The following is a 22,023-nucleotide window of genomic DNA, read 5'->3' on the forward strand; positions in this document are numbered from 1 at the left end:
TTAACAAATGTGATTAGATCAACACTTTATACTCCATTCCCATGACTTATGCAATGCTTACAATGTACAGCATATGTATCAGACTGGTGGAGTGTGGAAGAATGTTTCCTAATTATGTACTGTTATATCGAAAATGTGGCCACAGTGAGTTGGCTGGTACCACTTAATCACATAAATGCATGTTTAAAGTTAGAGATAGTATATAAAATAATAAATAATACTTAAAGTAAAATAAGTTTAGCTGAACACAAGAAGCTGTGAATATGGGTTTTACAAATATTGGATATTGCAGTAGATTTTTTAGATATTAGGACGTGTGTTGACTTTTCTCAGGCAAGATAATTCACTAGACTGTACACAGTCTATCAGTCTTTCTGCATACTGTGCACTTGTTCTACCCTTGTGGAATATTTTTGTGCTTACAAATCACAAATAGATTGCATACAAGAATGATAAAAGCTACATATGAAAAACAAAGAACAGAAAAGTTCTTTGTCACCAAACCCCCCCGTCAGGATTTTTACAGGATTCCCGGCACTTTAAAAGGAAATATTTACTATTTTTTGGCTGCTTTCCCCACATAACAAATGCACAAGAGAAAAAAACTCCTTGCACTCTATTGGCTATATTTCGCACATTAGAAATGCCAAATAAAGAAAAGAAATGCAGAGTGGTGGGTCGGAACAAAGGGCTGCTATAAGTATGAGTGATGAGCGAGGGTGAAGTTTCAGTCTGAAGCTAAAGACAGGATGACTGTGACTGTGACTGTGACTGCTCTTCTCACCACAGCTCAGCTGCTGCTGCTGGTCACAGGGACTCTCTCCGATGGAAGTGAGTAAACCCATAACAAAGAGTAATATCTGATAGATGGTATAATACAGTGTATGTAATATATTTAGTACTGTATAGATATGAAATAAATATATGGACTGCATAACTTTCTATGGGAAATACACATTGGCATATTGATTATCATTTTTTATATAATACTAACATTGCACAATATTCATATACACTCCTGTTTCATAAAGTTACATATTTAAAAGATGAAATCCTGGATACCTGGATATATTGCCTGTGAACCATTGATGTTAAGTGAGAGGTGACAATCAGGGTGTTTGCTCTGTGGTACGGGCTTCACTATTTAACACAAGTCTCTGATTTGTTCAGGTTCCTGTGGACTACGCAGCTCAGGTCTGGAGCAGGGCTCAAACATCACACTGACCGTGATTAACAACATGCCAAACACCAACCAGATCAACCTGACCTACTCCGCCCGCACTGCATTCAGGGGGAGCCTGCTGGGAGCCATGAGGGGGCTGCAGGAGGCAGATTGTTCTTTCACGTAGGTGTATCATTTTAATGCACTGACACCTATTTATCAATGCAAGTTTCTGTTATTACACACTTTAACATAAAATAGTTACATATTGCAGATCATAATATTTTGACGCATGACCTGCTGCATTTTGTTTTATAACAGCTCTACTGCTAAATAGGATTTGTATTAATGTCACAGGTTGTAAAACATGCTAAAGTTGCCTTTTTAAAAGAAAGATATTTATTAATACTGTGGATACAACAAAGGGAATTAACTGTAGAGATGTTGGCCATTGATGGAAGTCAGTGACTTCGGAGGAAATAGTTTTGCTGTATAATAGAATATTCCAATATTTATATAACAATTTATCAATGTATTTCCAGCTTGTCCACAGAATTTGAACACTACATCAGACTCCTCCTGAATATAAACCACTGAACAGTTATTGCACCCTGCCACCCATCTGCTGGACAGAAGCAGTCACTGCACCCTGCAGGACAGAGACAGTCAAATTCAAATTCAAAGTGCTTTATAGGCATGACATAATTTCCATTAGTATTGCCAAAGCAAGGGAAGGAACATGAGGAACATCAGATAACGAAAATAATAATAATAACAGAATAATGTGATTGTATATATTCATATACACATACAGGTACAAAAATATACATACACATAAACAATAATAATACAATATTAACACAATAACAATAGCCAAGGTAATAACAGTGTGTTGATTTTAAGAATGTGTGTGTGTTTGATTTGCGCATGTACTGCACATGTGTGCATGCATGTATGTCACTGCATGTGTGTGTGTGAGAGAGAGTGTGCGTGTGCGTGTGTGCATGTGTATTTGTGAACTGTAGTACTGTCTGATCATGTTTGTTTTGTCACTCACTGGATGATAGTCAAACACATATTTTGCTATGACATGGTGCCTCACCCAGGACTATTGGCAATTTGTTGCTCTTCTCAAGATTTATGAAGTTGGGGATGTGTTTTGGGCATCCAGCTAATTTGTACTAACTGAATGAGAAAGTTAAGTCGGTTAAATTCTCTCTAAATGTAGTGTACTTAAAATCACCGGATGATATACTTATTTCTGGGGTTTCCCAGAGTGCATTTGGAAGCACATTTATCAGGAAGCAAACCATACTTTTTAGGTGGCACAGAGAGGAAGAGGCAAAGCCATCTTTGGGTCCCATAAAGCAGAGAGGAAGTGGAGTGACTTTTTACTACAAGGGTTGGCCGTTTTACAGCACTTCTGCAGCACCATTGGAACATAGTATGAACTGTATTTTTTTTGCATACTGCACATCATGTACTAAAATACGTACTAAACACGCAGTGCGGTTAGTAGACAGTATGTATTTTGAGGACACAGGCGGTCTCTTCTCTCTGCTGGACAGAGGTAATTAAAGCCCATCACACTCAGAGAGGAGGTGACAGGTGTGACTGTGAGCCCATGTCAGTGGCCAGCCTCTGATGTCCCCCTCATCTTCACAGGTTTACGACCACAGAAAACATCAACTATGGCCCATACCTAGAGAGTGTGAATGGGGTGGTAGGAAAGACGTGCGACCGCACCTACTGGGAGCTGCTGAGTCAGCATGCGAACGGCACCATAATCAGCCTTGATGTGGGTGAGTCATGACTGCCAATGTTTTATTCACCTCCAGGCCTCGGAACAGTGGCTTCTCTACCGAAGGCTTTAAAGGTTAACCAAACTGTGGTTATACTCCTCAGAAATGACAATTTATTGTCTTCTTAACTTTTGAATATTTTTTGGTCATTTGTGAATGCAAAAAAGGTGTTTAAAAAACACAAACAGATTTAAGTTTCCTGTACCTTTAAATATTATTTATTAATTCAAAAAATGTTATTTTCTCTTACAAAATAGATTTGTTCATTGATTTATCCTATCAATTAACTAGTCACTTGAACAGAACACACCAATGAACTAAGGGATCCACCATACTTATGCCAATAGGATTTTTTTTAAATAAAAAATGGATAAAACAGCAATGCAACTAGATAATTCAGTTATAGCGAGGGATATTCACCACTCAAGTCCAATGCTTTGGGTTACAGAGAGATAAGCTAATGTTTTCTCCTTTGCAGGTATTGGCTGCTACATCCCCAATCCCAATGAGCGCATCATCCTGAAATTCACCAAATGGTGAATCTGTGCAGTCACAGACAAGAGCAAAGCAATATTCACACTGGGCCATTTTATGACTTTGTGAATGGCCCAGTATTTGATGAAAACATGAATAAATTTAATAAAATGGAATGAAAAACACCAAAGTGTCTGTCTGTGTAATTTGAGGAGCAGTCATGAATCTGCCCTGTGCCTTTCTCTACCCTGGCGGCTGGGTTTGGTTATTGAAGCACTTGGATGTGAGGCCTGGGAGAACAATGGTGCTGGAAGTGATGGCTGTGGTGCAGGTGGTAGTCTTCCCTCTCTGCCAAGCAGAAAGCCAAACCTGATTATTTTTTTCTGGTCTGATAATTATCACTTTGTGTTTGTCACATTAGTTTTATGAGCCCCAGGGTTAGTTGTCATGAGTGTGCACACGTGTAATATGATTACATATTTTTTATCACTTTACAGCACTGTTAGGCTTACAATGTTCATGAAGAAAATTGAGCTCAGAACTAGAAATGTGTTCATGTTCACTGTCCAGAATAGGCCAGGAAGCAGTGGCTCCTGGGAAACAGAGGTCAGACAGACACCATTTAACCCTTTGAATCATAAGGTGATTTTGACATTTTTTCACTACCCTCACTTTTTCAGGGTACCTGGCTGAAATATGCTGAGAATACTGAAATGGTTAAATAAAACTGCATTCTTTCATTGTGATGACTCTGCAACTAATTCAAAGGTATGTGGAACTGGACTAGGTAAGGGGCCCTACACATTTTGCTACATGTAGGTATTTGATTGTCTAAGCACCCTAGGTTAGGAGTGGATGCCAGCTCCTGTATGTTTAGTTTTGGGTAGTTAGGGTAGTTGGTAAAAAGTAGGGTCTTTTTGTTTGAACTTTACTTTTATTAGATAGTTAGGCAGTTTACACCTATTGAGTCAGCTTGGTTTGAGTTTACTTTGTTCTTTCTTTTGGCATCACTCATCCGGTTCCTTTGAATGTGAGTGTGAATGCAACCAGCAGAGCATCTTTGTAAATAGTGTAAATACCCATTGTAAATTCTACCTTCTTGTAAACATTTTCACTTTCATTTTCCTCCCATCGGTTCACCCACCCCAGATTACATCACAATAATCCTTTTATGTTAAATACCCCTTCTCATATTCCCCTTGACTATTGGGGTCGTAACATAGAGATAAAACAAAAATAAATACCTTTATAAATAACTATGCATACAACTGCTAATCATATTTTTTGCCATGAACTACACGATATGGCGATTGAAGCAGGTGACAAACAGCCTACAAAAGTGACATGAATCCCATTGTATGAAACTCAGGTTGGGGAAAACTATAGGTTTTGTAATGCCTGTGAAACAATAGTTATAGTCCTATAGTTATAATAGTCAACATCAGACCTGGGTAAAATACGTATTTGTTTTGGATTCAAATAATTTTCTGTGCTCTATTTATATTGCCTGGTGTAATTGAGCCTGTCAATATGACCAGAAGGATTGCACTTTTTGAGAGTATTTCATTGGTTCCAATACACCAGAAAAGATCAGTAAAGCATAGAAAAGTATTTGAATCCAAAACAAATACGTATTTGACCCAGGCCTGGTCAACATAGAAGTAGAATATAGGGTATACATAGGAGTGTTTGTATTTCATTACAGGAACAGTAAAAACAGCATGTCCTCATTTGCACGTCGTAGTGAAAATGAACATCCTCATTCCCAGTATGTAGCTACACTTTCACCAACTGAACCATCGTGTTTGTTATTGGAATGAAGTATGGCAGGAAGTGTCAGTTATTAAGGTTTATTTCTGACCAATATTTCTGAAGTATCACAACTGCAGCGTTGCATGCTCTGTGCTTCTTGTGTGCCTTCAGCAGCTAGTACTGTTGATGACGAAACAACCAAAATTTTGCGAAATGTAGTCATGATTTTCAAATGCAAATTTGGTTTCATTGCCGGTTGATTTGACATATTTGAAATTGGCAAGTATCCACGGTATAATAAAAAGAAAACCATCCTGCATTAAGAAATATTGTTGTTGATTCAAGATGGCATAACATAGTCTACATGGCATATCAAAAAAGAAAAAGAAAAGAAAACCATCCTGCATTAAGAAATAAGGAAGTTATTCAATGTGTATTGTCATCCGGGGTCAATAGGACAGGTTCTTTTTTTTAAATGAATCACTGAGGACTTCTTAATAAAAAGCAGCGCAAGACAAATTAAATTCACCAGAACTGTATGGGCGCTGCCATTCTATTTTTTCTTTTTTAATTTTTATGAAGACTTGTTCCTACACCCTCTGTTGTCACTCTGGGAGAGCAAAAATGCAATATTTATGTATTTACAAATGTGATTGAATCAACACTTTATGCTTCATTTCTGTGACTTATGCAGTGTTTACAATGTACAGCATGTATCTGTCAGACTGATGTTAACAGACTGCAGTACATATAAGAATGATGCCTAGTTATGTACTGTTATACAGAAAGTGACTGTAGAGTGTTTGATAAATTTTGTACCACTTAATCACATAAATATATGCTTAAAGTTATAGACACTATATAAAATAAAAGACTGAAGGTAAAATGGGTTTAGCTGTACACAATTAGCTGTGACCCTGGGTTTTACAAAGCGATATGGCTGTACAGATATTCTTATTTATGTGTGTTGACTGTTCTCAAGTTGACAGAACAGGCCCTGGTAAGACGTTCACTAGATTGTACATCGCAGGTGTCAAACTTCAGTCCTGGAGGGCCGTAGTGTCTGCTGGTTTTCAGTGTGTTCTTGGCGCCAGTGGTTCATTTATTTATATATATTTTTTAAATTGGAAAAAATCTAATTGAGATTGAAATCTCTTTTGCAGGGGGGGGCCCTGACATAAAACACAAAGTTCCAAAGTTACACAAGGCAGTAGACAAACAAATTACGGTCATCAAATGGTGAAAGACACAGAAGTATATTTCAGTCACAAGGTTCATATATTACATGTTTGAATTCAGGAATTGAAAGTAATTCGTCAAGTTTAAAAATATTTTGTTGATTGTTCCAACTGTAAGTTGCAAAATATCTGAAACCCAGCTTTCCAAATACAGTTGAAGAATGAGAGACTTTAAAGTGTATCATATCACTGAAGCGGAGGTGATAATTATGTGTATTTCTATTTAGTTGACAGCTGAGGGAGGAAGGAAATGGACCAATTATTGTTTTATAAATGAACATCAATCTACGCAGATGTAATGAAGTCAAACCAGACCATTTATATAGAAGACAATGACGGGTTAATGATATGGCGCCTGAAATGAAGCATAAGACACTATGGTAAACTGTGTCCAAGGCATGTAAATTAGAGGATGGTAAATGGACTGCATTTATATAGTGCTTTTATCCAAAGTGCTTTACAATTGATGCCTCTCATTCACCCATGTATGTAAAGCATGTCTCTGTAGTCTAAAACAGTTTTTTTTTTTGCTTAAATACGTTTCCTCTTGATTTTGTAAATAAAACAAGATTTATTCCTGAATAGAATCTTTGTCCTCAGTTTTTTAATTAATTTATTTATATGCAATTTAAAACTAAACTTATTATCAAGTCAGATCTGAAGGTATAACAAGATACACTTTCAATGCATTTACCGTCAAGAGTGGTGATTTTCAATTCAACTATGGACTGAGAATGAGACCGTGAAAACACTAGGCAGTTAGTTTTGCCAGCATTAAGGACCAGCTGTACATCAAAAAGAGCTGACTGAATATAATTAAAAGCATTCTGAAGTATTTGAAAGACTTGGGCAAGGGTGGGGGCATGACAATAAAGAACTGTATCATCAGCACACAAGTGGATATTACAATTTGAGTTGATTAAAGCATATGAAAGATTATTATTATAAATTGTAAATAACACAGGAACCTGGATGGAGCCTTGGGGCACTCCTTTTTTATTCCAAATACAGAGGATTTATGGCCATCAACAGATACACATTGGATTCTATTAGAAAGGTCATTTTTAAACCAATTTAATGCTGCAGACCCAAAACCAACGTCCCTTAATCTATCAATTAATATGGAACAGTCCGCTGTACCAAAGGCCTTATAAAGGTCAATAAAAAGGGCGGCACAGTGTTTTTATAGTCAAGTACCTGGACTATGGCTTGGAGGATGGCTCTGCCCTTGAGTGGGGTAGGTCAGATCTTTATACACTTCCAGCCCTGCTACCCTATCATCCTCTTTACCATATTAGGGCAGAAAAACTACTTTCAGTTATTTGTTTTCACAGTTACTTAAGGTTCATAAACAGCACCTCTTGCAATCTTTTTTAGTTCCTGTAAAGGTTTTTCCGTTGTTTCAAAATAACGGCACTCCTGGTACTCCTTGCACTCTATTGGCTATATATCGCACATTAGAAATGCCAAATAAAAAAAATAAATGCAGAATGGTGGGTTGGACCAAAGGGCTACTATAAGTATGAGTGATGAGCGAGGGTGAAGTTTCAGTCTGAATCTAAAGACAGGATGACTGTGACTGTGACTGTGATTGCGACTGCTCTTCTCACCACAGCTCAGCTGCTGCTGCTAGTCACAGGGACCCTCTCCAATGGAAGTGAGTGAACCCATAACAAAGAGTAATATATCTGATGGATGGTATAATACAGTGTATGTAATATATTTAGTACTGTATAGATATGAAATAAATATATGGACTGCATAACATTCTATGGGAAATACACACTGGCATATTGATTATCATTTTTTATATAATACTAACATTGCACAATATTCATATACACTCCTGTTTCATAAAGTTACATATTTAAAAGATGAAATCCTATATTTCTTTTAAAGAAAGGATCGCCTGTGGTATTGGACGTTGGTATTAAGTATGGGGTGCCAATCAAGGTATTTTCAATGTGGTAATATGTACAGGTCTCACTGTTTTATACAGATCTCACTATTTAACCCAAGTGTCTGATTTATTCAGGTATCTGTCCTTTATGCAGCTCTCTGTATTTCATCCAGGTCACGATCAGGGCTCAAACATCACACTGACCGTGTTTGACAGCTTCACAAACTTCAACAGGACTTACCCCGCCCACACTGCATACAGGGGGAGCCTGCTGGGAGCCATGAAGAGGCTCCAGGCCGCTGATCCTTCTTTCACGTAGGTTTATCATTTTAATGCACTGACACCTATTTATCAATGCAACAGTTCCTGTTATTACACACTTCAATGTAGAATAGTTAGATATCACAGATCATATTATTTTGGGGTATTTTTAACAGGTACTACTTGCAAATGGGAGTTGTAATCATGTTAGTGTAGACATTGTTCAACATGCTTAATTTGCCTTTTCAAAAGGAAGATATTTAATACTGTGGATTCAACAAGAGGAATTAGCTGTAGAGATGTTTTGCTCTATAATAATAAAATATTTCAATTTAAGTATGCCAATTTATCAATGTACTTCCATTTTATTGGCCATTCTTTTTTGTGTGTGTGTTTTTTTTTCTTACTTGTTATTTGTTACATGTTCGAAATTATATATATTCAATTCAATTCAATTCAATTCAATTCAAAGGATGTCCACAGAATTTGGACTGTACATCAGATTCCTCCTGATTATAAACCATTAAACACATTTACTGCACCCTGCCAGACAAACAGTCACTGCACCCTGCTGGACAGAGAGTCACTGCCCTCTGTTGGAAAGAGATAGCAATCACTGCACCATGCCAGACAAGGGTAGTCCTGTAGACAGAATATGGACTGTGATATTATTTAGCCTGTGAAAAGCGTTTTGAAAGTGCAGTTTTCATGCTGCTATGTTATACAAATGAGAACCAGAAATTGCACAATAAGGAAAAGGGTGGACCCTAATATGGTCATGAAGTCCATGCTGTGTCTGGGATGCCCCCCCCCCCACCTCCCCACTGATGCCCAGTGACTCTGCACTGACTCACTGTCCCTGATTCACATACAAAACATCAAATTATTGTCCTATTTACAATTTACACAATAACTTCACAGGGGAAGATATTAGACAAAGAAAAAAACACACTTATTTGTATTGCCCTCTGTTGGAACACTGTTGAAAAAACACAGACAAATATGTTGACTCAGTATTTTGACCATATTGGTACCATTAACTTATATCAAAATGGGTGTCTGAAAGAACTATACTGGAACCAACTGCTTTGACATTAGTTAACAACATCTCTCAACAAGACCAGGAAGTGAGCCTGTTTATCGCTGCTTGAGGCAGCCCTCTGCTGGACAGAGGTAATTAAAGCCCATCACACTCCAAGAGGAGGTGACAGGTGTGACCGTGAGCCCATGTCAGTGGCCAGTCTCTGATGTCCCCCTCATCTTCACAGGTTTAATGTGACCACAGAAAACTTTGACTACGGCCCATACCTAGTGATTGTCAATGGCCTGGAAGCACATGACAATGTCTACTGGGAGATCCTGGTTGAGTATAAGAATGGAACTATAATCAGGACTAATGTGGGTGAGTCATGACTGCTGATGTTTTAATCAGCTTCAGGTCTCTCTCCCTGGCTTGGGAACAGAGGTGTCTTCACTGAAGGCCTTATATATGATTTATTAAGACAGAAAATTACATTTTATCATACAAAACAGAAATGTTGCTTAATTTATCCTTTATCAGTTTACTAAACCTTGTAGCTTAAACAGAACACACCAATGAAATTAGGGATCTATCATACTTAAACCTTTTTTAAAAAATATTTTTAAATGAGATAAAATAGCAATGCAACTAGATAATTCACAGTTATGGTGAGAGATGTTCACCACTCAAGTCCAACACTTTGGAATACAGAGAGATAAGCTGATGTTTTCTCCCTTGCAGGTATTGGCTGCTACCTCCCCGAAAACAATGAACACGTTGTCCTGAAATTCACCAAATGGTGAGTCTGTGCAGTCACAGACAAGAGCAAAGCAATATTCACACTGGGCCATTTTATGACTTTGTGAATGGCCCAGTGTTTGATGAAAACATGAACAAATCTAATAAAATGGAAAGAAAAACACCAAAGTGTCTGTTTGTATAATTTGAGGAGCAGTCATGAATCTGCCCTGTGCCTTTCTCTACCCTGGCGGCTGGGTTTGGATATTAAAGCACTTGGATATGAGGCCTGGGAGAACAATGGTGCTGGAAGTGATGGCTGTGGTTCAGGTGGTAGTCTTCCCTCTCTGCCAAGCAGAAAGCCAAACCTGATTATTTTTTTCTGGTCAGATGAATACCACTTTGTGTTTGTCACATTAGTTTTATGAGCCCCAGGATTAGCTGTCATGACTGTGTATGTGTGTGATGTGATTACATTTTTGAATCATTACACAGCACTGTAAGGCTTACATCATAATTAAATTTGGCACAGAACTAGAAATGTGTTCAGGTTCACTGTCCAGAACTGGCGAGGAAGAAGTGGCTCCTGGGAAACACAGGTCAGACAGACATCACATTCATGATCAAAGGAGAAATGTATTTCAAGAGTCAGTCACCCAACAGACTGCACCATGCACCTAATCTATTTTTAATTCCTTATTTTAATCTGGTATATATTAAGTAAAACTCCAGCATCCTATTCAATAGATATTCAAACCCTACATGCCAGCCAGATCCCTCCGTTCTGCTACCTCAGGACGCCTAGCACCTCCCCCTCTTCGCACCTGCACTTCCAGAACACGTCTCCTGTCTGTTCTGGCCCCACGATGGTGGAATGACCTCCCTGTGGAGGTCAGAACAGCTGAGACTGTGACCCATTTCAAACGACGACTGAAGACCCACCTCTTCAGGCTGCACCTCTCCCCATCCCTCCCTTCCCCCCTGTAAATGACTAAACTTAGGGTTGTAACTAGGCAGCTGTTTCATAGGTGACTTAGTTGATGCGCCTGTCTTAACGACTAATTGTATTTTTATTTATTTTTATTTTTCCATAGATTGCGTTGTTGCCGTTCTCGTTGTTAGTGTTAATCAGTTTAACCATCAGGGTCCAAGTTGAACTATGCGGTTGTTCCCTGTACTTGGACCGGTACTTCTCTCTAGGGTTTTCGTCATACTTGTTCCTGGTTATGGTTATACACTTTGTTGTACGTCGCTCTGGATAAGAGCGTCTGCCAAATGCCTGTAATGTAATGTAATGTAATATAATCCTTAGATTGCGTCATCCATTGAAAAAGAATTTGCTAAGAGCCTCTAAATTTTACTCTGAGATTACTGTCTCACGTTTAAATGAATAAAGGCAATCAGGTGACCAGGCATATCCAACTCATGGTCATGGTTTAAATGGCCACATTATGGCTGCAGTACAGAAGAGCTGTATAAAGGTTCACCAATAAGCTTCCTATATCAACTCACATGGATGATTAATTACTCCAAAATGTTTTGGTTTTGTTTTGGTTCCTTTTCTTTGCTGCTCATGTCTTTCAGATGCATACCCACTGTAAACAGACAGGTGTGAGGCTCGTAAGTCCTGACAGAGCGGATAATCTGCTTAGTGCATCACTAACCCTAAAAGAACATCTGATGGATCCCCCCCCCAGCACGAGGAGGAGCTTACATTGGTTATGTGCCAAAATCATTACACTTTGTGCAAAACCCTACAACTTAGCAAAGCCAGAGAAACATGTAACATACACTGATTAGCAGACAATGATAAATTGCACACTGGTGGTGATTCAATTGCACAGAAATATCAAAATTCTCAGAAAAATATTCAAATAAAATGTGGTCCAATGTGAAACAATAAAATAACAGTACAATTATAGATTCCCTAATGTGTATTTAATTGAACAGCTTCTCTACCTGCCTCTTCTCGTCTCTGTGAAGGTTCAGGGAAATTATGCACGTTAAAACGATTAGCAGCCGTAGGGCTTAGTGCAAGCAGTACTATGTTGCCTCGCACAATCTACTTTTCATCAATTACTGCAGCAGCTCTGGTACTAGAAGCCCTTGCTGGGAGTATTTTTGAGAAGAAACTCTTGCTGTGTCCTTTGGAGACCTGCTGGTTATCAGGAGAGTACACAGCCAACATCCTGGATATCTTTTACACTGCTGAAATTATTTAGCACATGAAATTGGACAGCAAGTACTGATGGAATTAGAAGAGGCTTGATGCCTGTGTGTGATAGAGAGGCATGTGTTTCACAGTCGTAGTTTTGTTAGCGTGGTCTTTTGATCCGAAGCTAAAAACGGCACTGGGATGATAGTTTATGGCAAAAGGCACACACTTGCTGATTTTGCTGTCGAAGGATAGTAGCTGAAGCGGAAAAGAAGAATCTAAATTGAGACGGTGAGTTTGGAGAGGTGAGAGCAGAGGGTGCCTTTAAGTCCCGGATGTGGAGTGGAATTAGAAATTATGTTTAATGTCCTCCGGTTGGACAGAGAGAAACGCAGCATGAGGCTGGCCACTCTCCTGCTTCTGCTGGCTCCAGCCCTCGAAGTGATCGCACCCACACCCGTGCAACCAGTGGAGGGGGAAGCCGAGTTCACAGACACACCTCTGCAAGAGGTGGAGGAGGAGACGGTGTTCACACCCACACCTGTGCTAGAGCTGCAAGAGGAAGACGCCAGCACAGGTAAGGTGAATTATGAATCATCAGTCACACATGCTCTTCTGTATGTACGCATAAAATGTATTCAAGATTTTCAAGTCAAGTCAGTTACATCACTCGCTATCCCAATAACGGTGGAATATGTTTGTAAAGGCAACCTTGTTTCTGCAGTTGCTCTACACTGATTACATAAAGCCTCTATAATGGAATGTGTGTCCCAGGGTGGATGGAGGCGGGGGTGGAAACATACTGGTCTGGGACAGCCCCTCTCTGCATGGGGGGTTGTATGGGGAAACACACAGAGCTCAGGAGAGATCCATGCGGGGATTCCAGCTGCTGCTGGGTGGGGTACAAGTCCCTCTGCAGAGGTAGGCTCGAAGTTTTGCCTGTATCACCCTGTACCCTGCACACTCACTTTTCACAATTTTTGGAGACACATGTATGTTTCCACAACAGAAAGAAACCAAGGAGAGAGTCCTACTCAACAGAGCATCATCAGTAACCTGCTTTGGAATATTACATGACACATGACTTATTCTTAAACTGTGCTATTTCTCCCAGCTTGCTGTGTCTGTGAACACATGTGTCTGTGAGCATGTGAGTCTGTGTGTCTTTGAGCAGGAGTGCCCATGAGCCTTTGCATCGTCTGTAATTTCTGCGCACCTGCTCTGTGCTGTGAGACAGTGACCTGTGGGAAACCGGATGCTGACTTCAATGCTGTGGTCTCTGGGAGCAGCTGGTGGGTGGGCTCAGTTGTGAGACACACCTGTCGTCCTGGCTTCCTGCTCATAGGAAATTCATCCAGCACCTGCCAGCCCAATGGCAAATGGACCCCCAAACCCACTTGTCTTCGTGAGTACACTCTGCATCTTTTGGCCTCACTCTACCATTAAGTATGGGGTACTGCCAGGGTACTGCCTGACCCTACCCTACGGGAACCCAGTACTGCCTCTCACTGGCCAACATGCAGGTTTGGGATCAGAATGGATATTATATATATATATATATATATATATATACATTACATTACATTACATTACAGGCATTTGGCAGACGCTCTTATCCAGAGAGACGTACAACAAAGTGTATAACCATAACCAGGAATAAGTATGACGAAACCCCTAGAGAGAAGTACCGGTCCAAGTACAGGGAACAACCGCATAGTTCAACTTGGACCCTGATGGTTAAACTGATTAACACTAACAACGAGAACGGCAACAACGCAATCTATGGAAAAATAAAAATAAATAAAAATACAAGTAGTCGTTAAGACAGTTGATGCGCCTAAGTCACCTATGAAACAGCTGCCTAGTTACAACCCTATATATATATATATATATGCCAAAGCTTTGCCATGGTGCTGGACTATACACATACTGTATGCATACAGAATACCAGATGTGCATTGAATTTAAATTTCAGTTTTTTATCAAGGTGCCTGTCAATAGGTGTCTGTTAATATGGGGTTAATTGTAGTATCCTGAATTTCATCCTGGACTCACAAATAAGAAAGAAAAAAAAACCATGACCCACCCACCCCACCCTTTACCTTGTAAGGTATATGCCAGCAGAATCGCCTGGAGATTAACGAGAGGGACATCGACGGAAACTGTTCCTCTACCTGCTCCATGAAAGCCTATGCCGGTTTGCCCAAGCGTGGCTGTGTTAAGATTGACAACTGTCAGTCCAAGGAGCCAGGCTGGAAGCGCTGGTTCACGGCATGCGACAACTGCGTGTGCGACTGCTATGCATCCTGCAGTGAGTGTCCCATGCTAACATTTTCAACTATTTCAGTTCTGAGGATGAAAGCAATGTGCAAACATGGATACCAGTGAAAGATACATCAGTAGAAAATTAGGTTATTATTGCATTCAATTCTGGAATTGTAAGGCACTGAATTACAAGGCAACATTTTTTTTATTTTTATAAATCATATTGCAGCTTATGTATCATCAAACATTGGATCACTCAGTTTAGGGCTCACGGTTCTGCTATGGAAGTCATTTCTGTAAATGTCTGGAATCATCAACCATGTACCCCTGGGGCATGCTTCCTTGTCTTTTCTGTGTCAATTTCATTTAATGTTCATCTTTCTTTATCTCAGTATCTTCAGGATGAAGAAATGTGTTTCGGTGGTACATTGGGATTTGGGACATTGTAAAAACCATCAAGCTCCAAGAAGATACTAATGGAAGCTTGCTTACACAACTGAAACCAAATTCCTTCTTTCAACTCAAATTCATTATCATTATATGTCCGTAAAGAATTATGTGCAAGAGACATCACTCCATGCTGTGAAGTATTTCATACCATTGCTGTATATTTCACTGCTTTATGCTTGGATATATTAAATGCAAATATAGCATCTATCTCTGACAGCATAATACAGTCTTCGTCTGGAGTAGTGTGTTTTTTTGCCGAATGAGGACATTATCTCCCCTATTTGCACTGGAACAATTTCCAGCAGCAATATGATTAGCCCAAGAGGTCTCCCATAGTACTACTAACAAAACCCAGCCTGCTTTGATTCACCTATAAGGAAGGAGAAATGTACAGGAATACAAGGTGGTATAATTTACTATTGAAGCCATTAGGCAAGACAGGTGCACAGGTAGTATTATATAGAATTGATTCCATTAGGAAAAAAAACACAGGGTGGCACAGCTGCTGGTCAAATACAGGGATGACATGCAGTTTTTGTCCGCAGTGAGAAACAGACAGTCAGCCAATAACAGAATATTAACCAGAGGTGGGTTAGGTATTCAGTACCAATATTTATTTACAAAATGCTTCACTTTCAACCATGAAACAATTCACTTGAAATGGCTAACTATAAAAGACCAGGGCAGTGCTTTGCTTTATTCTTGTTCGGAACACTTACTGAGCACAGTGGGCTACTTGTTTTGCATGATGATGAAAATTGTAAAAATATAATACTGTAATATTGCATTACATTACATCCATTTACTAGACACTCTTGTTCAGAGCATCTCTGCCAGACCACATACATATGTGCAAACACAACACCAAAACCACTGTACAGAATTATGCTAAAGCCTACAAATGATTCAGTATTCTCAGCAACAACAAAAACGTTGTTCAATGCATTAAAGACTCTTGCACTCAATGTTTGTGCATCCTTTTTTGACTTTATACAATAGAACTTCCAGCAGAACGTATGCTGCACTTGTGATGTGTTTGTGAACTGAATGAATACTGTACTGGGCTGAGGTCTGGAACAAGGCCAGTTCCAGATTATCAGGCAAAAGTGAGAATTTTTGGGATCTGAGTGAGATTTCTGCAAATAATGTTTGAGTCCAGGATACTCCTCAGGAAACACATGGACTTATTTGTCCTCAGATATAACATGATATTCATGGGGAATTTCAGCAAAGCAAAAATGCTCTTGGACATAAAAGGATCTCAGCTGTAGCATGGTCAAGCTGAACACACACAGGCCCATCTTCACCCTTGGGAAGGCAATGGCAAAATTATTGAAAGACTCCTTCATCTTTTGGAGTTCCTATTTTTTATTTTAATTTTTAAATGACAGTTAAGCTACTTTAATTTTCCTAAATTTGGCTTGACGTCTCAGTCATCTGGGTAGTTTCCTGTCTATGCTAATATTAAAATTAGTTTAACTGTTATTTTGATTTGTGTTAAAGGATAAAAAGAAAAAATCTTATTTTGCAAATGTATTTCCTGTAGTTTTGTCCCTTTTGCTGTTCCGTACACGGGCTATAGCTAGACAATCTGGAACGTCCAATAAGTAGCGAACATTTTCCCATGTTCATAATACAGATAAAACGTTACTGTGAAGTCTTCTAGAAGCTTAAATTATGTCTTCTGCATTTATTTCAACAAAATTAAGGACGTGCGTTTCTCTCCTCTGTCAATTCTACAGCAGCTAGCATTAGTTGCTATCCTGCTTTGACATTGTAAACACTGACAGCTGGTTGAAGAAAACCTAATTCTTTCGTATGGCGTAAAAAGATTAGCTAGCTAGACTAGTTAATTTACGTACAAGATAAACCTTTCATAACAATAGGTGAAAACAAAAACTAATTCTGAACATTAAAGACCTAGGCTACTTGCCTGCATGTGGTAAGTACTGATGATAATTTAAAATGTTTTTCCAAAAATCTAATTCCGTTAGACCTAATACTTTCTGCAACGAAAATACAAGCCGCAACTTAAATTTGGCAGGGTGCTGATAAAGTTATCTAACTAATGTTAGGTGGTCTACTGTGAGAAAAAAAGTAGAGGAAAACGAGAGGACGTCTTTAAATCTGCCGTGGTTCATTCATCGGTGGCTCACGCTTCCTGTGCTATTGTGGCGAATTAGAGAGAACAGGTTTCGGTTATATCCACTGAATTGTTCGTTGGTTATAGCCATGGAAAATATCTTGCCTCATGTTAGGAGCTAATTGCTACGCATTTTTGAACATCATAGTCCTGTCAGTAATGTTCATTCATGATACTTTCTTTCATACATAACTTTTGTGTGTACCCTTTGTACATTTTTCATTTAAGAATTACATTGCTACAACTTGATGTCCCTTCAAAAGGTTATACAGAGTTCGACTGTACATGCTAAATATTTCCAAACTCTTTCCTTCCATTAGTGGTTTCTTTATTTTTGTCCTAATGACAGTATCTCCCTACAGCCACGATGTCAGTCTCCCAGATCACCCCCACTCTGTTCCTGAGTGGAAAAGATGCTGCCATGAACAAGGCATTGATCTTTAACAGGGGCATCACCCTCATCATCAACGTTACCCCAGAACACACATCCCCCTCGTACCAAGGGGTGGAATGTCTGCAAGTGCCAGTCTCTGACCAACCACATGCCCGACTCTGTGATCACTTTGAGAACGTGGCAGAACGCATCCACGGCAACCAGACGGGCAGCACGCTGGTTCACTGCGCTGCGGGCATGAGCCGTTCTCCTGCTTTGGTCATGGCTTACCTCATGAGGTACAGAGGGGTGACACTGCGCCAGGCCCACGACTGGGTTCGCGACTGTCGTCCGTACATCCGGCCCAATGCTGGATTCTGGCGCCAGCTCCTGGAGTACGAAAAGGAGCTGTACGGCAGGAACACAGTAAAAATGACAGCCACGCCCCTTGGAGTGCTGCCCGAGGCAACGGCCTCAGAAGGGGACCCCCAGTACTGCCTGAGCTGGTGACAGACCGATGGTTTGCACAGGCGTGTTCCACACCTGATTTCCCAAGAAAGTATAATGTTCAACCCTGAATACATTGTTGGCTGTGTAACCCAATGTACACCCTACCTCATGGCTGGAAGAAGCGAGATCTACCATCACTGTAAATAAAATAACATAAAACCAAAGTGTTCACAAATGAATTCCATGTTCATGGACTACAAATGTTCACTTAAGGATCCAGCTGGAGAGGCTCCTGCTCTCATTTACGATGATGGATCTACAGACTCCTTGAGCCACCTCACCTTACATAAGCAGACCACTGGACCATCCTACCTTGGACAGCACCCTGAATGTTATCCTTTTCTGATAATGGGTTTTGGATTGGCATACTGGTATGTAATCTATTCAGGCCACCCCAGTAATAGCAATACATCTCAGCAGCAGCACCATTGTTCAGCCATGACATTTTCCTTGGAATATTGCCATTCAGTATGTATCTGGGTCTATGCTCTTTTCAATAACATCTACCATCTGTGTTTTAAATCACTGATTCACTTTTCTGCACTTCATGGTTATGAGTCTTTGTGGATTCTTCAGGTGGGAATGACTGGCTGGATACCTAATAACTGTGTCTATACAAAGATTAACTGTTGGAAAAGTTTTGAGGATTATAAAATTGCGTATGTATGAAACAATATGCATGCACAATCTTTTTAGAACAATCCAGCCAGTACAACACAAAAATCTGAGTGGTAATCTGCCACATGAACATTTTTTCCAGCAGAAAGTATGCTTGTGCATTCTCCCAGAGGTTTACAATAGCAGCAACATACATGTAAAGTGGTGGCTAACTAAGGGTGAACATTTTATATTAATGTTCAAAGAGGCCCTTAAATGAAGTAGTGGGGCAGAAGTGTTGAAGTGTTGTACTTTTGAGTGGGTGGATTCTCATTCAGCCAAAACAAACTCAGAAAAAAGAATCACTCAAGTAAACAAACTTGTCACAAATTTATTTGCTATGTACAGGAATGCATAATTGTCCACACTTGCTCTGATATCCAACATGGCTGACACAGGAAATCATGAGAACACCCGGACAGTATTTTGTGTATAAAAAGATTGAGGTGTCCACTCTATTTTCACTGTTGCTGTCATCACAACATGGGAGTAATGTACAAGCTAAGGGGCAGTGGGCAAGGACTGTGTGGTCTCCTCAATACTGGAAGCTTCTCTTGGTCTGAATGTCATCAAGAATCTGCTGAAGCTCCTCATCCTCAAATCGCCCCTCCAAGCTGCAGGGCAAAGAAGAGATAAACAAGAAGCAATCTAACAGCACCTTATCAATCCCACAGTCATATGTGGACCAGGAAGATCTAGAATAAGTGTTGCAAAAGTACACTGGCTGACCTTGGCGTGAGCGCCTTTGCCTCTTCTGCAGCCTCTGGACACAGATTCGCCAGACTAGCCAATTCAAACTTGTGGAGCTTCTTCTGGAGAAGCAAGCTGCCAGGGACGGTAAAATGTCAGCAAAGAAATAATGGTGAGAAAGCATTAGAAAGATTTAAGAATACACGCATGGTGCTACTGACCTGCGGACACTCGCAATAGTTTCTCTGTTTTTGAATCGGCTGAAACGGGCCGTGTAGTTGAGCGTCTTCATGAAAACCTCCGACAGCTCCTGCTCGTCCTCTGCACTCTCGTTCTGCTGCTTCCGATGTTCCAGAAGCATGTGAACCTCAGAGTTCAACAGCGTCTCTGCGTTCTCAAATTCTGGGAGAAAGGTGGTCTGTTAGCAAGCTGAACTAATCAATGACACCTACTCACAAATAGAGTACAGGTGGTCAGGGTCAACCAAACATTCTCAGCCCACATTATTACCAACTCAGGTGCCCCAGGGTTGTGCCAATTCATCTCTGATCTTTACACTAGATACAGATGACTGCACAATCAATATTACAACACATTCATATGAAAGTTCTCAAATAATACCATGTTACTGTCCTGCCAGAGTCTAAAGATGATCCCATTCTCCAGCATGGTGTTCACATTAGTGGAGTCACGTAAGAATAATCTTATTCATTCAAAGAAAATAGGAGATCCATTTTCAGTGTCCCGTTCACGTCTTATCCTCCCCCAGTCAGAGTCCATAATATGCAGATAAAACAAATTACTGCCCAAAAATCTCAGAATATATGAGGATGTTACCTTGTCTTGTAATATGAACATAGATTACATCTGCAGCTAGGTACAGCAGCACATCTATTTTCTCAAGGTTACGGGTGATTTGGCTCAAACGGCCAGGTGTTTTTGTTTTTTATATCCATAATCCAGTGTCATGCAATATGGGATCACTGTTGGGTACAACTGTCTTTCTGTGTAACTTAAAATTAGGCTGTACACACTTATGAAGACTGTAGGCTGAACACTGAGCCAGTGTTAAGTCAAGCTGGTGCCATTTTGTCCGACCCCTCCCATGTTTTATTTGGCGAATATCATCTTATGGCATCTAACAAATGGCTCCGGGTCCATGGGTAAGTGCAGTGGGTTGGAAAATGCAATGGAAGTGTGGAAATGGATTTTGGGGCTGGAGCAATGAGGGTCAGTGCAATTAAGATAGCTACAGGTGTATGTTTTACAATGATCTATTAATTAAAAGTGCGAAAAACTGTTTGCACCGTTTGTCCTATTTTACTGTACCAATGTGTCTGTCGCCCTGTATGTGAAAGGGAGTATGGCTGGTGACGCTAGACAAATTTTTAAAGTATCATCTAATCTTTTTACCACAACCACAGATATAGCTGTAGATCAACATTAACACATTTACTGAGTTGTATTTGATTTTTCACTTTAGAATCACTAAACAAATATACCGTAGCATTAACTGAAAGAGAAATTGGGCTATACATGCCGCCGAATTACAAACGACAGTTGTAGTACACAAGTTAAGCAACAATTCGAAGTAATTTTTCGAATTTCTAAAAACAAAACGCATAAATAGTGATGTAGACAATATGTGATGTGGCTATAGTTGTTGTCCTTTGTATGAATAAATTAGTTATAAAATGTAACCGTGGAAAACGGAAAACCCGTGTTCAGGCACCATGCACATCCGTAGTTTGCAGTAGAACAAATGTCGCAGGAACTGGAAAATACTCCATGATATTATTCAACACAGACCATTCGGTTGTACCAAAAACTGACTCTCACAAACTGCAATCACTACCGAACTAGGTAATAAATCGCTAGTTTTGTCCATTGCGTACTTGAATTGGGCTGTTCTGTGAGCCGTTAACGCTCCTGCAATATGGCTAGCATTAGCCAGGCAGTTTATGCTGTACTGTACATTGCAAACATGCTTAACTTCTCGGTAAAGGTACTTGGTCGAAAATGACTAAATCGATGTACGACTCCATGGCTATATCATGTAACGTTAGGGAAAATATGGGCCAACCTTTAGGGAAATTAAGTTGCGATGCATCCTCTTCAATGTCGCCGACATGCGATGCTCCAGAAGCGCCTCCGGCCGCCATACTTATAGCGGGTGGCTTTATGCCACTTTCTCAACCTACAAATATTATGAACGCTGAGATTTAAAAGGACTCGTCCAGTCCACGAAGTAGTCTAGTCACTAATATTAGTGAATACCTACAAAACATTCATATTTCCCATTTAATACAATGTCCAATACGAATGTGGTGGCCTAACAGACGATGAACCTTTTTCCCTTAAAAAAAAGTATTCAACACAGTTCTGTGTTTCCAAGACAGTCATTGTGTAACGTACATTATGCGACAGTGCCC

At 39.8% G+C, this 22,023-nt stretch overlaps 4 protein-coding genes across 5 annotated transcripts; 3 read left to right on the forward strand and 1 right to left on the reverse strand.

Annotated features, from left to right (window-relative positions):
* The first annotated feature begins 671 nt into the window (after positions 1–671).
* LOC118209003 (transcobalamin-1-like) lies at positions 672–3,623 on the forward strand. Its single transcript, XM_035384080.1, has 4 exons — positions 672–831; positions 1,171–1,345; positions 2,828–2,964; positions 3,443–3,623. Exons 1-4 carry the CDS (start codon positions 750–752, stop codon positions 3,502–3,504), a joined length of 456 nt encoding a protein of 151 aa, XP_035239971.1. The 5' UTR covers positions 672–749; the 3' UTR covers positions 3,505–3,623.
* Positions 3,624–12,731: 9,108 nt separating this feature from the next.
* si:ch211-117m20.4 lies at positions 12,732–15,376 on the forward strand. The gene is made up of 5 exons (XM_035386650.1): positions 12,732–13,080; positions 13,278–13,424; positions 13,741–13,908; positions 14,614–14,814; positions 15,161–15,376. The coding sequence occupies exons 1-5, from the start codon at positions 12,861–12,863 to the stop codon at positions 15,172–15,174; spliced, it is 750 nt and encodes a 249-aa protein (XP_035242541.1). The 5' UTR covers positions 12,732–12,860; the 3' UTR covers positions 15,175–15,376.
* A 1,393-nt stretch (positions 15,377–16,769) lies between these two features.
* Positions 16,770–19,340, forward strand: LOC118210221 (dual specificity protein phosphatase 18-like). 2 transcript variants are annotated; one of them, XM_035386238.1, is made up of 2 exons: positions 16,770–17,160; positions 17,711–19,340. In XM_035386238.1, the coding sequence occupies exon 2, from the start codon at positions 17,729–17,731 to the stop codon at positions 18,242–18,244; it is 516 nt and encodes a 171-aa protein (XP_035242129.1). In that variant the 5' UTR covers positions 16,770–17,160; positions 17,711–17,728; the 3' UTR covers positions 18,245–19,340. The 2 variants fall into 2 exon arrangements, with proteins under 2 accessions (XP_035242129.1, XP_035242128.1); XM_035386237.1 differs by having other exon boundaries at positions 17,724–19,340.
* On the reverse strand, positions 19,213–22,000 carry polr2d (RNA polymerase II subunit D). Its single transcript, XM_035386239.1, has 4 exons — positions 21,675–22,000; positions 19,813–19,993; positions 19,631–19,726; positions 19,213–19,515 (listed from the first exon to the last, which is right to left on the reverse strand). The coding sequence occupies exons 1-4, from the start codon at positions 21,751–21,753 to the stop codon at positions 19,437–19,439; spliced, it is 435 nt and encodes a 144-aa protein (XP_035242130.1). The 5' UTR covers positions 21,754–22,000; the 3' UTR covers positions 19,213–19,436.
* Positions 22,001–22,023: the final 23 nt, after the last annotated feature.

The sequence above is a fragment of the Anguilla anguilla genome, chromosome 12 (assembly GCF_013347855.1).
Source record: "Anguilla anguilla isolate fAngAng1 chromosome 12, fAngAng1.pri, whole genome shotgun sequence".
In the NCBI taxonomy this organism is placed as follows: domain Eukaryota; kingdom Metazoa; phylum Chordata; class Actinopteri; order Anguilliformes; family Anguillidae; genus Anguilla; species Anguilla anguilla.